This window comes from Triticum urartu, chromosome 3A, assembly GCF_056163025.1.
Source record: "Triticum urartu cultivar PI428250 chromosome 3A, HENAU_Tu73, whole genome shotgun sequence".
Taxonomy (NCBI): domain Eukaryota; kingdom Viridiplantae; phylum Streptophyta; class Magnoliopsida; order Poales; family Poaceae; genus Triticum; species Triticum urartu.
The window spans coordinates 43,340,407-43,355,953 of record NC_141875.1 but is presented as its reverse complement, the minus strand read 5'-3'; the positions used below and the strand labels follow the sequence as shown (position 1 = coordinate 43,355,953).

The window sequence follows — 15,547 nt, the reverse complement described above, 5'->3', positions numbered from 1 at the left end:
TAGGGTTTCCCCATGCCGGTCGAAGGGCGTTGCCAATGGTGTTTATGTGATATTGGTTTCGGTGCAGAACCTTCCCCGCAAGCAACCACTTCACCGGATCACCCTCAAGACGATCATCAATCACGAGAGGAGTCGCCTCTTCCTCAGATATGTCCAGCTTCCCCAGAGCTTCCTCTAGTTTTTCCTTCGCCGATTTAGGGTTGCTCGAGGAGGCGTTCCCCCGCGCTCCTCCCGCCGCGGGTGGTGTCGCCATCGCCCCGGCCTGCTGCTTGGGGCGGCTCGCCGATGAGATCCGCGGCCGCCGGTCAGTTTCCACGTCGAACCCTAGCGCCGCCAGAGAGCCCTAGGTTTCGGGGAAAAAGTAACTACGTGCTGGGGTTTTTTCTGTCGGTGCCCATGTTTTGGCGTGACGCCCAGGCAGGCTTAAAAATGGGAGAGAATTTCACTTCCCAGCCTCTCCAATCGGGCTTACTTACCATAGGAAGAGTTTCCAAATCCAACCTCAAATTCTCCAATATATACTACTACCTTACGTCGTCGTCGCTCAAGGACGTACAGTACGTACGTACGTACGGGATGGCAGGGATGTCCAGTCCGGCTGCAATGCTCCCCGGAGATCTCCTGGTGGAGATCCTGGCGTGGGTGCCCTACCGGTCCCTCTGCCGCTTCAGGTGCGTGTCGCCGTCGTGGCGAGCCCTCTGCTCCGACCCCATACTCCTCAAGCGGTGGCCACAGAGACCCTCTCCGGCTTCTTCTGCTACACGCTCCCATATTGCTGGATATACCTCCGCGACACGCGATTCCTCAATTTTCCCGGCGGCAGTTCAGGCAGCCAGCCCCTGCAGGTCGACCCGTCCCTCCCTATCCTGCGCGCCGGCGGTTATACCGATGGCTTCGTCGTCGCGGATTGCTGCGGCGGCCTCCTCCTCGTCTGCGAGGGATCCACGTCAGGCCCTCCGTCGTCGTTTCCGATGGACAGAGATTATCTCGTGTGCAATCCGGCAACTGAGATGTGGGCCGTCTTGCCTCGTACCGAGGAGCTGCACCCGCAGAACATCCTCCGCCTCTGCGTCGACCCGGCCGATCCCTCCCGCTTCACGGTGTTTGTGTTCGTGCAGGATCATGATAAAAATTGCAGGATCGTTGGAGTGGAGATCTACTCGTCCAAAACCAGAACATGGACTTCAAAGAAGGTTGGGTGGGGTAAAAGAATTAGTGTGAATGATTATGGGGATACAGCTTTGGCTTCTGTCTGTCTGAACGGCACTCTGCATTTGGCCACTTATGATTCTCGTATTGTCACCGTGGACATGGATGGCAAGACTTGGCGGAAATTTCCGAGCCCGTACCGCAATTACCGCAATGACGGATGCATTGGGCAATCTCAGGCGCGCTTGCACGCTATGCAGATAGATTGCTATAATGATCACGGTTGCCTACTTTCAGTTTGGGTTCTTGAGGATTTTGCTCCTAGACCTTGGACTCTGAAGCATACTGCAAACATATCTGAACTGTTAGGAAGGCATCTGCACAAACGTGATGAGTCCTATACATTGATAACTATCCATCCAGACTGTGATTTGTTGTTCTTCATAGATGGGCTAGAAAAGAGACTTATGTCATACGACATGGATAGCCGGAAGGTACAAGTTGTCTACAACAAAGGAGAATACCACGGTGGACCGTATCATCCTTATACTCCTTGTTTTGCTGAATGGTCGCATCTCAGTAAAAAAAAAGAGGGTGCTCGGGATCCGGAGGTATAAATAAGAACTTGCCAACAGGGCTCCTTAAAATAATCGGTATTCACCGAGACAAACAGCGGACAAAGTTATATTTTAGGGAGCCTATAACTGCCACACGTGTGGCGTGGAGGGCGACCCGCCCGCACGCATCGTGTGGCATGGACGGGAACCGCCCCGCACGACCCCGTCCGCGCGCACAAAAGCGCGCCCGCACGTCCGGTGCGTGGCAACCCCGCCCGCACTGCCTCGTCCGGGCCAGACGAGCCGCTGCCCGCACGACCCAGCCGTTTCCGGCCTCCGATTTGTCCCCTCTCTCGTCTGCGCCCTCGCCCCCCGCCTGTCGAACCCCGACCTCCGTCGCCGGCCATCTCTGGTTGCCATGGCAACCAGGGAGGATCTGTAGGGCGCTCCCACCGCAAACCACACCCCTTATCTTCCCCCACCCCATCCCACCCCCCCAACCCCCACTCCAACAACGCCCTCCAAAGACGACCAGCTAAAAGCAGGTGAATCTCCCGATCTCCCTACTGTTTCTCATCCTCCTTCTGGGCAGAAAATTGCAAAATTACCGACGAAGTTGGCAACTAGATCCATCCTACAGGGTTAAAACACTACATACGTTGTGTGACTTCGCAGTTGCCAAGCAGAATACACTAGATCTGCCATGTAGTACGCTAGAGATAACCGTGAGTTCTCAGTAGGTTGATGCTCCTAGTTGGTGAATGAATGGATGTGCAGGAATCCATAAAAAGGGAGAGAGAATTGATAAATTTGGAATAATGGGGGGTGTGAAAATTAATTGCCATTGGTGTATAACGTCAGTTGCCACCTGTCATTGTCGTCAACTGCCACCATGTCAACTTATTGCTTGCCATCCTATTGTAGAGCCTGATGCCATCGAATCAAACGGATAGCTAGCACCAGATTTTAGAAAAGGATAGTGGATGTGCATGTCCTACTAGCCATGATATGTTGGTTGCCAACGCATGAAAATGTGATAGCACTGACGTGTTAACTTCTACATGCAAGCAGCACAATGATAAAAAAAAATTGGATTGTTGATGCCTTCTTGTTCATCAGTGATTGAGAGCACATCAGAACAGAAGCGAGACACGGAAAAGAATGAATCACGAAGATGGTGCAGATGATTGGGGTTCTCAAAGGCCAGAAATGCTGCCACCTTTCGATGCATCAGAGTACAGTCAACTCATCTCTGCAGGGCCGTTGCTGCCGCTGCTAGAACAGTATGCAGGCGTAGGTACGATGCGTGCTAAAAAATGAAGAGAAACATTTGACATCTTCGCGACGATGGACATGACATTCTACTTATGTCGTGAACTGTCATTTGTCTTGCAGGTTCTTATGACCAGAACACTCTTAGGGGGGCCCCGTGACAAGTGCACTCACAAGGCGCTAACGCTGACAAATGTACGGGCAGCCAACTCCAACTAGCTAGTATGGCTAATCAAGGTAATGCAAAAACGAAAAAAGAGCACATAATGCTGTGGACATGAAAAATGAACATGAAAAAAAGATGGCAAAAGGACTCACGAGTTATCACGGGTGTAAAATGCAGAGCCTTCGTGCAACACGTGGAATCGGGCAGCACCCATGTACCTGCCATCGACGTCGTACACAGGTGAGTCCATAAACATAGTGAAGATGCGGATGCTCAGTCAGCACAAGGAGCATAGTTGATAACTACAAAAATTGCCATGACTGGTCTTCTACGGTTGCCATGTATTAAAAACAACATTTGCCATCTCTGCACACCTGCAGTTGCCATGTAGGAAAAGCTGCAGTTGCCATTTCATGACAACTGCAATTGTCATCTAATAACAAACTGCGATTTGCCACATAAGGGCAACTGCAGTTGCCGTGCTAGCACGAAATGCGTTTGCCGTGATTTGACCAACCACTACTATGATTGCAGGTTATTACGCTGGCGGTGACCCGGCAAACGTCTCCTGGCAAGCTTCGCAAATTCCTGGTGGATCACGTCATTATGGTGTAACAGACCGCACACGATGGTCAAATACAGCACAACAAGGTAGAGGGAAAATATCTGAACCACAAAAAACAGCGCTACATTTGCTATTTGTAGTTATTTGTAGGCAAAACAATGGTTGCCATGTTTGTTGAACAGTAGGTGCCATGTATGCACACCTACAGCTGCCATAAAAATGACCACCCACAGACTGACGGCTTGCTGTCTGTAAAAGATGTCATGGAAAATCACTCGAAGATGGTGTGATCCGTTGCGATCCACATGTTATCCAACACAAAATTCTTAATCTCGTACCTGTTTTTCCCTGTTACAGAACCTACAACTACAATGCACAGCGGCGCCGGCACATCTACTGCGGGGAGCTCTGAGCGCACGGAAGACGCGTTCCACCAGACAGCAGACAAACATGCCGCAAACAATTTCGAGTCAGAGTCGGGAATGGCAATCATTCCAGCAATGCCGGCAAGCACCCCTTTGAACACAAGCACTGGCAACTCTCAGGTAGATGGGACTGCCGCCCATACTAAAGTGAATGATGAAACTGACGACGACGCGCAAGGGGATGAAGATGGTGGGCAATCAGAGATCGTGGTGCCTCAGCCACCGTACATTGGGCAGAGATTTGAGTCATTCGAAGCAGCAAAGGAATACTACCAGACATATGCAAAGTTCCATGGGTTTGCGGTCAACACCGAGTACCGTAGGAAAATTAAGAAAACTAACGAGTACAGCAGAGGTGAGATGAGGTGCCACAAGGCACGCAGGAACAAGAAGGGGAAAGGCGATGCGCCTGTCGTTCCGAAACGAAAGAGAGGTATCATTTAGAAGACTGAGTGCCCTGTCCGGTGTAAGCTAAACGTAGATGGAGCACAGTGGGTGGTCAATGAGTATTTTGACGAGCACAACCACCAACTGATAAAGAAGTTCGACCTGGTGAAATTTCTGACCGCCCACAGAGGGTTCACCCCCGTCGAAAGGCAATTCATAAAGCTGCTACATGATTGTAACGTCGGTCCATCGAGAATGGTGCAGATACTATCTCTCATCCACAGCAAAAAGGGGACTCTGAGTAGCATGCCGTACATACCAGCTGACGTCACAAACCTACGGGCAAGGTACCGTAGAGAGAGCAAGTTGGCAGACATAGAGGCCACAATTGCCTACTTCGATGAGAAAGCCAAAGAAGATGCAGATTTCTTCTACAGGATAAGGTTGGACGATGAGGACCGTGTCAGGAACATGTATTGGGTGGATGGTGCTGCAAGGAGAGCCTACAAACATTTCCGAGATTGCATTTCATTCGACGTGACGTACCTCACCAACATGTACAAGATGCCGTGCGCTCCGTTCATAGGGATAAATAACCACAATCAGTTGTTGCAGTTCGGCTGCGGGCTCGTCCGGAACGAAGACACGGATGGGTACGTTTGGCTGTTCAAGACCTTCTTGGAGTGCATGGATGGACTTGCTCCGATGAACATAATAACGGACCAGGATTTCAGCATGCGTGCAGGCATAGAGGAGGTCTTTCCGTTGGCAGTGCACAGGCACTGTAGGTGGCACATTATAAAGAAGGTTGAGGAGACGCTAGGACCGTTCTTTGCTGACCGTCCAGAGCTGCACAAAGCATTCGAACTGTGCGTGGACCACAGCTTGACGGTGGAGGAGTTTGAAAGGAGCTGGATGGCCATGACTGAAACACATCAAGTCCAAGACAACGAGACTCTTGTAAGCCTGTGGGAGAAGCGAATGTACTGGGTGCCGGCCTACTTCATGCAGTGCTTCTTCCCCTTTCTGCAGACTACGCAGCGCAGCGAGGGATTCAATGCTGTTTTGAAGCGGTACGTTAGTCCTGGCAACTCATTGCTACAGTTTGCCAAGCAGTACACAGCTTTGCAACAAAAAATTCTGGGATCTGAGCTGTAGAAAGAAGCGAACACCGCGCTAAAGCAGCCAAAATTGCTAACGTACTTACCGATGGAGAGGCAAATGAGCAAGATATACACCAACAAGATCTTTAACAAGTAAGTCAGTTGCGTTACAGTCTTATTTGCAGAAAAAGCACCAAGTCAGTATGTGCCTTATAGAGTGCGATGCAGTTGCCATGATTTTGCGGTTGCCATGTTTAATAAAGTACTGTTTGCCATGCTTACTCAGATGCAGTTGTCATATTCAATAGAAATTCTGTTTGTCATGCTTACCCGGATGCAGTTTCAATGTTCAATGAAAATGCAGTTGCCATGTTTAATGCAATGTACTTCCACTGGACATGTTGGTGTGCAAATGCTAGTGTCAAATGGAAAATGTTATGTTGTTGCCATGTCTATTGAAATGCAATTGCCATGTTTACTAAAATGCAACTACCATGTTTGCTGAAATGCAATTGCCATGTTTAATAAACTCTAGTTGCCATGTTTAACAAAATGCAGTTGCCATGTTTAAATAAGATGCATCTACCATGTTTGTTGAAAATGCAGTTGCCATGTCTATTGTACTGCATTTGCCATGTATAGCGTACTGCATTTGCCATGTTCAACATACTATATTTGCCATGTTCAATGAATTACATTTGCCATGTTCAAACAAAATGTATATCTATTTTCCATGACAACATAAGGTGCTGCAAGAAAAAAGCCCACAATAGTTTAATAGAAAACACACAAAAAATGCAGATTCCAGGAAGAAATAAAGCGTGCCAGCATGTTCACGGCTTTCCAGGTGGACGAATGTACGTTCAAGGTGTGTTCTATTTTGGGCATGTCAGATTCAGAACCTGAAGACCCGGACAAAGGAAGGAACTACTTCGTCACAGCCTCGATAGGCGAAGGCGAGTTCTACTGCCAATGCTGCAAGTTCGAACGAGACGGCATTGTGTGCTTCACATACTAAAAGTAATGGACGTGAACGCTGTGACACGGATGCCCCGGCATTTCATAAGGCGGCGATGGACTTGGGACGCTGACGATGCGTTGGCGCCGCAAACAACACACGCAGTTCTGGCTGTGCATGATGAGAGACCAGAGTCAACCATGGAAGCCGTGAGGCACGTTGTGCTAACAAAGAACTATGCTGAGCTAATTGATGAAGCGTGCAAGAGTGATGACACAGCGAGAGTCGCAGAAAAACACAGGAAAGCACTCAAAAGAGAGCTTGTTGAGATCAAGAAGAGGAAAGCCGAGGAAGCCTTACACCGGTTCCCCCGCACATCAAGCGTGCCTTCATCCACGGGGCCGTCGTCTGAAAACTCGGAGATAGGATCTGGAACAGCAAGCACACAGACCCAGGTCAGGAACCCACCCCGTTCCATCACAAAGGGTCGTCCAAGAGAGATAAGGTACAAGTCGGGATTGGAGATCCAAGCAAAACACAAGAAAACGAAGAAAGGGGCGGCCAATCCATGAGCAAAAATTGTGGCGTTGTGGACATTTTGTTTTGTACCCTACATGTTGAGAATTCTTTTTTAAAACAATTGGGGGAATAACTCTTCAGGGGCATCAGAAGTGCAAGGGAAAATTCATTGAATGGTTAAATGCAGTTGCCATGTTATGAGTACTTAATCTGCCATGATGTATGCATTTAATTTGCCATGTTATGTGTAGTTAGTCTGCCATGATTTTTGATACTAAACATGCCATGCTAATTTATGCTAAATATGCCATGCTGTTTTGTACTGAATATGCCATGCTAGTTGTAGTGGATCTGCCATGTTAATTGTACTGGATCTGCCATCTTAGTTGTGCTGTAGTTGCCATGTTAATTATGCTAGAGCTGCCATGTTGTTTGTACTGTATCTGCCATGTTAGATGTACTGGACATATGCCATGGTATTCCTGATGACTCTGCATGGCATGTATTCACATGACAAAAACGACGCGGTTTACGGGCACGTAGTGTGTTGTGTGCAAGTGTATGGGAAACAAGTTGGAAAACAGCGTAACGTGCATAAACCCCAGCAAAAATGTTGTGGCTGCATGATCAACCTACCCCCGTGTAGTTACCGATGAAAATGAAGAAGCAAAATAGCCAAAAATGTAAAACGACAATGACTTCCACTACCCATGTCTGATGAACTACATTTGCCATCGTTTTTAAAACATCGTAGACGCGTTCAAAGCATCAAACCGGTGCTAGAAACGACGAAACCATTGTAATAATTACGCCTAAAAGCAGGTTCACGTCCACACATATATTACATGAAACTATTCAAATGTCACTCGCACACCACCACTACATAGTAGCCTACGCGGGGTTGTAGCCACAACATAGCACACAAACATAGTTTTCAACGATAAACAACGAGATAATACCTTACATTCCTCGGCAACAGAATGTAAGGTGTGCGTCCGGTCTGTAACGCCACGTGATCACTTGTACTTCTTGGTGACTTTCTTGACAGCTTCCTGCACAAACTCGCGTGCTCCCGCCCGCTTGTTGAAATCTTCATTCGTCAACCAGTTCCATGTGTGGATTTTCCGGAGCTCAACGACCGTTGCAGCTGTGATAGCAGGGACAATTCTGCCTTCCCACTTCGCAAGGTACTCCAGCGCGTGAAAGCCACAGTCCGTCCTGCACGAGGAAAAGAGTAACGTGACCACGCAAAGAGCTCAGACGTAACAAAAGACAGACTTCAATTTCAGATCTGACAAACAAAACAGGAATTGGATTGATGTAAAATGGCATACGAAAAGGGAGGAAGGAATTACGTGTTCCCTTGCTTTGTAGTCACCACATACTCAGTCGGGAAATGACTGATCTGGACCTTTGAGTGTTCATAGTGACGGTGCCATGTCTCTTTGAGGTTCTTAATGAAGAATTCAGCATGCGTGGTGAGGTCTGCATCATCTTCCGAACGGATTGAATCAAGCACCTCAACACATTGGTTCTTCAGGTCAAGACAGATCACGTAGTGGTGACCACACTTGTCGTGTGGGTCATGTGGTGAAAGCTCCTGGAACATGGGGAACATGACCTGCATTTAAAAAAGTGAGGAAAATGAGAATCAGCGTTCGCGTAAAGAACAGCAGAGGGACAAAGGAATTAGAATCACGTAGAAAAACTCTGGTTATGGGTGGGGGTAGTTGAAATAAAGTTGCCGTCCATGTGTGAACAAAAGTATGCCATGTATTTTACTGTCAAGTTGCCACATAGTTTGCGCGGCATGCAAAAATCAAATAAGTCAGTGTGCACGGCAGCTGTTGCCCACATGAAAACAGCTGCCACGTAAAACATAACTGCAGATGATGGCAACAAAAAGCACACCTTGTGAAAAAAAAGTGCAGACATTAAAGGAGTACTCACATATTTCTTCATTGTGAGCTTGAAATCACCGTGTTGGGCAAAGTTCTTCCTCAGGATTTTGTGGTGGAAGTCACCGTCCCATATTTTGCAGGTCACACTGTAATGCATGATTGTCTTGTCGGCGCACACATCGGTGTGGTTGTTGCTGTAGTCAATACCGCATGCAACTACGTTCGTCGACATTTTGCCGTTTGGCCTCACGGACTCAGCAAGATCACCAAGGTCGACGTACGTCGCTCCGCATTGAATGACTTTGGTTCTGTCCAAACATGAGCTGTATGAAAACAATATAACATGGAAGGATCATGCCTACTAAGTAAAAAAATTTATGAAAGAACTAAAACAATATAACATAGAAAGTACGAAGGATGTGAATGGTAAAAAAGGAGCAAAGCAAAATGAGATGTTATGGGGTGTGGTCGTTTACGCTTTTAGCTCCTTCATGTGCTTGCCGCTGGACCTCGCATTTCCAAACCGCTTGACGATATCGTACAGCTGGGTCTGTTCTTTAGTGGCCCTGAATTCGGGCTCGTAGTCTTCTGTGGGAGGTGGGTGCACTACCCTCTGCTGCCTCACAGAACCAGGAGTGGCACTCCTAATGGTATCCTCAGATACCGTGTCTGCAGGCACGTTGGAACTTGATTGCTCTTGCCCTCGTGAGGACTTCCTCTGCAATGCTGCCTCCTCAAGCATGCGGTAAGTTTCTTCAAGAGACGGTGAAATCTCCTCGGGTGTGGCTGCAGTGATAAAAAAAAGTGGGTTAGGATACCTAGGAAATCAAAAGCAGATGGATTTTGAGAAAAGATGGGGTGCATGATGTGAGTTGTAGGTAGGAAAAAGTGGGGCAGTTGCCATGTGTGGTCCAGCTGTAGTGACCATGTCATAGCAACTACAGTTGCCATGTAGTTGGAATGTAGTTGCCATCTAGTTGGAATGTAGTTGCCATGTCACAGCAACTACAGTTGCCATGTTGTGTCAACTGCACTTGCCATGTGATTGCTTTATGAAAAAATGCAGCATGGAAACAAAAAAAATGCAGGTGACATGGTGTTGAATCAATTCCAGTTGCCATGTGTGATGCACTGTGTTTGCCATGTTACGGAGACTACGGTTGCCATATTGAATCAACTTCATTTGCCACATGGTTGCCCAAATGTAAAATGCAGCATGGCAGAAAAAAAAGTAGGTGACACGGTGCATCAAATCCAGTTGCCATGTCATCGCATGTCAGTTGCCATCACAAGTGAGAACCCCCCAAAACAAAAAATATGATTGGGACAACAGTGAAACTACACAGACGTGTGCAAGAAAAATCATATGGACATGGCAAGTGTACCTGCCACAATCGGCTCTGCGAACTTGACAGCCTTCCTGCCCTCGACCATTGGCTGCGCCATCATTGCAGGCATGCCTCCTGGGAATGCAAAGGCAACTAGCATAGGATTTTGCACAACCGGTTGATCTTGACTGATGCCAAGGTTGAAACTCGGTGGGGTAAAGGCCATTGGGTGCCTCTCATTCCTGCTGGCCGGACCACGAACGACTTGCGGGGCAGAATCCAAGGGTGAAATATCAACAAACATATCTGAATCGGCAGCTGCAGAATGATCGTCCTTATTTGCAGGGCGGGGCGTGTTGTCAGTGGTATCAACCGTAGATTTCATGACAATCTTCTTGTTTGGGCTGTAGGGGACACCGACGTTGACTGGGAGCCTGGAAGTGCGCAGATTTATGCTGGGGATTTCCACTGCATGAAAAGGCGCAGTCTGCTCCGGATGTTCACCTGCGTCGCTCGTGCCCGGCTTGACACCTGCATCAGTTGTGCTCCGGTCTTCAGGTTTCTCCGTCACATTGCTTTTGGCAGGTGGCGGGAACAGTGTGGACGCAGGAACAAAACCAGACTCATCTCTCCTGCTCCTGGCTACTGTCGGTGTGTTCGGTATGTCTGTTGGTTGCTTGCGGGGGCTACGACGCCTAGGTGGTAGACCAACACGCGAGACAGTCGCCTTAGCAGTATCTGCACCGCCAGGAGCTGGAGCTGTTGTGCCAGGACTCTCACCTGTAGATGGCATGTCCTTGTGAACTGCCGCCTCGACCGCTTCTGTCGTGGACACAGGAGTGCCACCACGCACGCGCTTGGAATCAGTGTCAGATGAGCGGGAATCTTCCTTGCCTAGGTTCGTCTCGGGAGCGTCCACTTCAACGCTTGCTGATGGGGTGGCATGACTCACAGTAGCATCCTTCATTGCCAGAAGGGTTGGCAGTATTTCAGCTGTCCTGGCAGATACCGACTCGTCACTCCCCGATGTACGGATGCCTGTTGTTGTAGGCTGCACATCTGCAGCCGGCGGAGATGGTCTGCCACTTGCATCATAGTTGGTGGGAGCGGTCAACGGTGCAGCAGCAGTATTGTCGACTGGTGCCTCCTGTACATCTGAGTTGCCCCCTGTTGACAACTTTGAATGCATGCGTTCGAGCGGGTCCTTACTGATATGCTTGGACCCACGCATAGTAGTCTTCTTCACCCTGCAAAAAAATGAAGCGCGTGAAAAAGGTATTTAAAAATGAAACAAAATTATGTTTGCCTTGGTAGAAATCTTAAGAAAATGGAAAAACAGGTGGAAAAGCTGGCAGTTGCCATGTAAGGGGAACGTCAGTTGCCATGTGTCATAACTAGCAGTTTCCATCCAGCAGCAGTTGCCATGTTAGCAACCTTGAAAGAATGATAAAAATGTCTGATCTGCCATGAATGCAATTTCAAACCTAGGCGTGGGATGAGCTCACAAGACAACGGTAAAAAGATGGCAGTTGCCATAAGGTACATTAAAGTTACCATTTGGCCTACATTCCAAATGCCATGTGAAAAACAAAAATAGAAGTTGCCACACGTTTAGAAAGTAAATAAAATATCATTTGGTAAAACAGCGGTGGCCACGTGGGGGGGGGGGGCGATGACAGAAGACAATGTGACAAGCTAAACGAATGCATTGGAAAATCAAAAAAATATAGCGCTATGTCAATGAAAGCGGATGAAGAAACCTACTTCCTGACTGCCTTCCTCAGGTCTGGCAACACAACAGGATCCCTGGTGTTGGTTGTCGTCGTGCGAGGAGATGTCCTGGTGGAAGTGGTATCACCGGCAATGGGGGCACCTTTGTTCAACCGAGCAGAAACACGGGTTGGCGTTGGCGCCTATTTCTTCGTAATTGCTCATCCACCAGCTGTCGGCTCGCTGCACGTATGAGATGGAGGTCAAAAAAAAGAGGTGGCAATTGTCAGACAGCAATCTCGTTGCCGCGTTTGAAAGAACACAAGTGCAAAGAAGAGGATGAGTCTGTTCGAAGAAAATAGACAAAGCAAAAAGCTAAGATGAAAGTCGAACCTCTTCCCGGCAGCTACAGGGTCGGTCCTAGACCTCTTGCCAGCAGAAACTTGCCCAGCACCCTCTGGAGCCATCCCCCTCTTTGATGGCAAAACCCCTTCGCCTCTCACAGCCGTGTGTTGTTTGACTTTATCCGGTTGGGGGACATCTGTTGCATCCTTGCCCTTGTTACCACCTGCGCGAACTTCAGCGTGTTCATCATCATCGGTGTCCTCTTGCACATTATCCATGACATCATCGTCATCCTTGCTGAGACCAGCGTCTCCACCTAGTTCATCTTGTGTGTCAGCGGGCTCCTGGGAACTGTTGTAGTCATACCGGCCACGGCAACTGGTTGGCCGGTGTGTACGTTCTGGGACGAATGAAGTGAATTGCCTCGCAACCGCGTCGCCGTCAGAGCCACTGAGGGACGTCCACCCCTCAACCAACTTCCCGAGCAAGCCAGTCATTCCAGATGCAAACTGCCCTATTAGCTGCTCAACAGGTGCCCTCGCCTGTACACAAAACAAAGAGGCATCAATGACAACCCCGTATTGCAATCACTTGCACGACATCGAAAAATACTCCACGGCAAACCATATATGTAGATCTTTTGATTACCTCTGAAGGACAAGACGGAGCTGAGTGCACGTCCATCCACTTTTCAAAGTTTTGAGGCCCCCCAAACACGCTGTAGTCTATAGAATGCTTGGCCATCAGCTGGGGAGAAAGAAAAAAAAGTAGCAAACGATATAAGAGAGAGAATGATGAACACTGACTAGCAGTTCATGTGTTGCAAAAAAAGCAGAAGTAACCTGTAGTTTACCATATTTTCTATCAGTTACCCTGTCTGCAGCAAGCACAGCCTTGACAGCATCGATAGTCCACGCAGAAACATCAAACTTGTGCGCAGGCGGCGGGCCTCCTGTCCCAGTGAAGTCCACGGTGGACAGATCAAGGCAGTCGACGTACATGAGCTGATGTACAAAAATTTTAAAAAGAAAGAAAAATCAGTTGCGGTCATGGTATTTTGCGACAAATAACAGGATAAAATATATGGTATTTTACGAAGAATATGCCATCTGCATGTGCTAGTTGCCATCATAGAGTGATGGCAGTTGCCATCATAGTATGATGGCAGTTGCCATGTTGTCATGTTGGCAGTTGCCATCACAGTATGATGGCAGTTGCCATATAGTCATGATGGCAGTTGCCACATAATCAACATGGCAGTTGCCATGTTGTTATGATCATGTTGACATGCATGAATAATGATGTGTTAAAAAATAGTGTTCACATAAAGGACCGGTAAAAAAATACCATTAAATGCAGTCGACAACCCTTCTGGTACACCTTGCTTGCAAATGCATCATGCAGGAAGTCGGCAATGAACTTACACCAGTTCATGTTCTTCACATATTTCAGTTTCGCCTGCACCGCATAAAATTCAGGACAAGGAGTTGCCGCATCAGAATTCCAATGGAAAAACAACAAAAAAAACTGTCAGTGACTAGCTTGCACATGACATCGGAGCAAAAAAATTGAAGGAAAAATAATGTAGTAAAGATAGATCATTCACCAGGATGGGGAAGCATTTGTTGCTTGGGCGAAGAGAAGTGGTCGGCGCGAAAACGGCTGAGATGAGGTACATGAGTAGCTTCATCTTGAAAACATCTCCGTGCGTCGTCATGGCCTCCAACGAATCTGCCACTGCAGTCGTGTCCGGCATGGATTCCAACCCAGGAAACAAACGAGGGAACAACGCTTCCTCGATCTCGTTGTTGACCTCGTACGGGACTTTGATATGTCCATGGGGCACACCCAACGTGCAGAACACGGATTCCTCATTCAGCGGTAGTCTTCCGCGTCCCGGAATCACGAATTCTCTGGAGGCGGGGTCGTAGATCTCACCAAGCCAATCGCATACAGGGTTGACAAGGTTCGTGCACTGGACAACCATCATAGACTGCATACCCATCTCAGCAGTAGCCCCCTTCTGATCGTCGCTGAATTTGTCAGTCAACGCAGTCAGTCATTCTTGGGAGGCTCTGTTACGAATACGTTTCTTCTTCTGCAAAAAACAGACATAAAGTGATCAGTTGTTGCCATGTTTTTGCAAAAAACAGATCAGTTGTTGCCGCGTTTTGCAATGTAAAGAAATTTTAGTTCGTGCCAGACGACTGCAAGCTCAAGGTTGTCAACCATTAACATACAGCAGGAGGAAGGGGGGATGTATGAACATTTACCTCATCACCCTCTTTTCTTTGCCCAGTTGCCCGATTACGCTGTGGTGGATCCATGAAATCATCATCGTCGTTTTGACGATCACCACGAGCCATTCTGCTGAGATGGGAACAGACCAAATTGTCATGGTGGAAATGTAAATGCAAAGAGGTCAGCAAAAACTTGCCACATGCAAAGCATATGTATGGCATCTGATACATTTGATATGCAAAGTCGGTTGCCACATTATGCAACCAATTTGCCACATTGTCTTATATGCAGAATGGCAACAGACAGTGTGTTCACACTCTATTTGCCACATGAATATACTATCCAGGTGGCAACAGGCACACTTTATGTGCACAGTGGTTGCCATCCAGTGCAGTTGGCTCGTGAATGTACATTGACTACCGATTGTGGCAACTATCACAGTGTGGTTACTATCACATATCATTCGGAAAAACACTAGCCGCAATGAAAATAGCATGATTGTGGCACCTAACACAGGAATTCAGCAAATCTTAGTTGCCACACAGAGAAAGAGCGTGTGCGTGGCAACTATCACATTACTTCAGCAAAATTATTTGCCACATGGAAGAGCGTGTGTGTGGCAACTATCACAGTCATTGAATGAAAAAATAGTTGCCATGTGAGAAAGCTTACATGTGGCAACTAACACAATCATTTCAGTAATTTGTTGCCGCAAGGGGAAACACGTTTGTGGCAACTATCAAATTTGTTCAGGGAGTTAGTGGTCGCACAAACATGATAGTTAATGTAACTATCAAGTTCACCTCATACTGCATTTTCAAAACCAAACTAACTAGATCTAGGGTTCAATGGCAACTACCTCGACTTCAAATTCACCCTCAAAATTCTCCCACGAACTGACTGCAAACACAAAATCGAACC

The 15,547-nt window shown here is 47.7% G+C and overlaps 1 protein-coding gene and 2 pseudogenes across 1 annotated transcript; 2 read left to right on the top strand and 1 right to left on the bottom strand.

Moving 5' to 3' along the window:
* Window positions 1-585: 585 nt before the first annotated feature.
* LOC147978351 (F-box protein At3g49450-like) lies at window positions 586-3,197 on the top strand (annotated as a pseudogene).
* A 159-nt stretch (window positions 3,198-3,356) lies between these two features.
* On the top strand, window positions 3,357-5,679 carry LOC147978350 (protein FAR1-RELATED SEQUENCE 5-like; annotated as a pseudogene).
* A 6,582-nt stretch (window positions 5,680-12,261) lies between these two features.
* Window positions 12,262-13,819, bottom strand: LOC147978349 (uncharacterized). Its single transcript, XM_087514719.1, has 5 exons — window positions 13,733-13,819; window positions 13,228-13,389; window positions 13,034-13,132; window positions 12,434-12,927; window positions 12,262-12,283 (listed from the first exon to the last, which is right to left on the bottom strand). Exons 1-5 carry the CDS (start codon window positions 13,817-13,819, stop codon window positions 12,262-12,264), a joined length of 864 nt encoding a protein of 287 aa, XP_087370845.1.
* Between the last annotated feature and the right edge of the window lie 1,728 nt (window positions 13,820-15,547).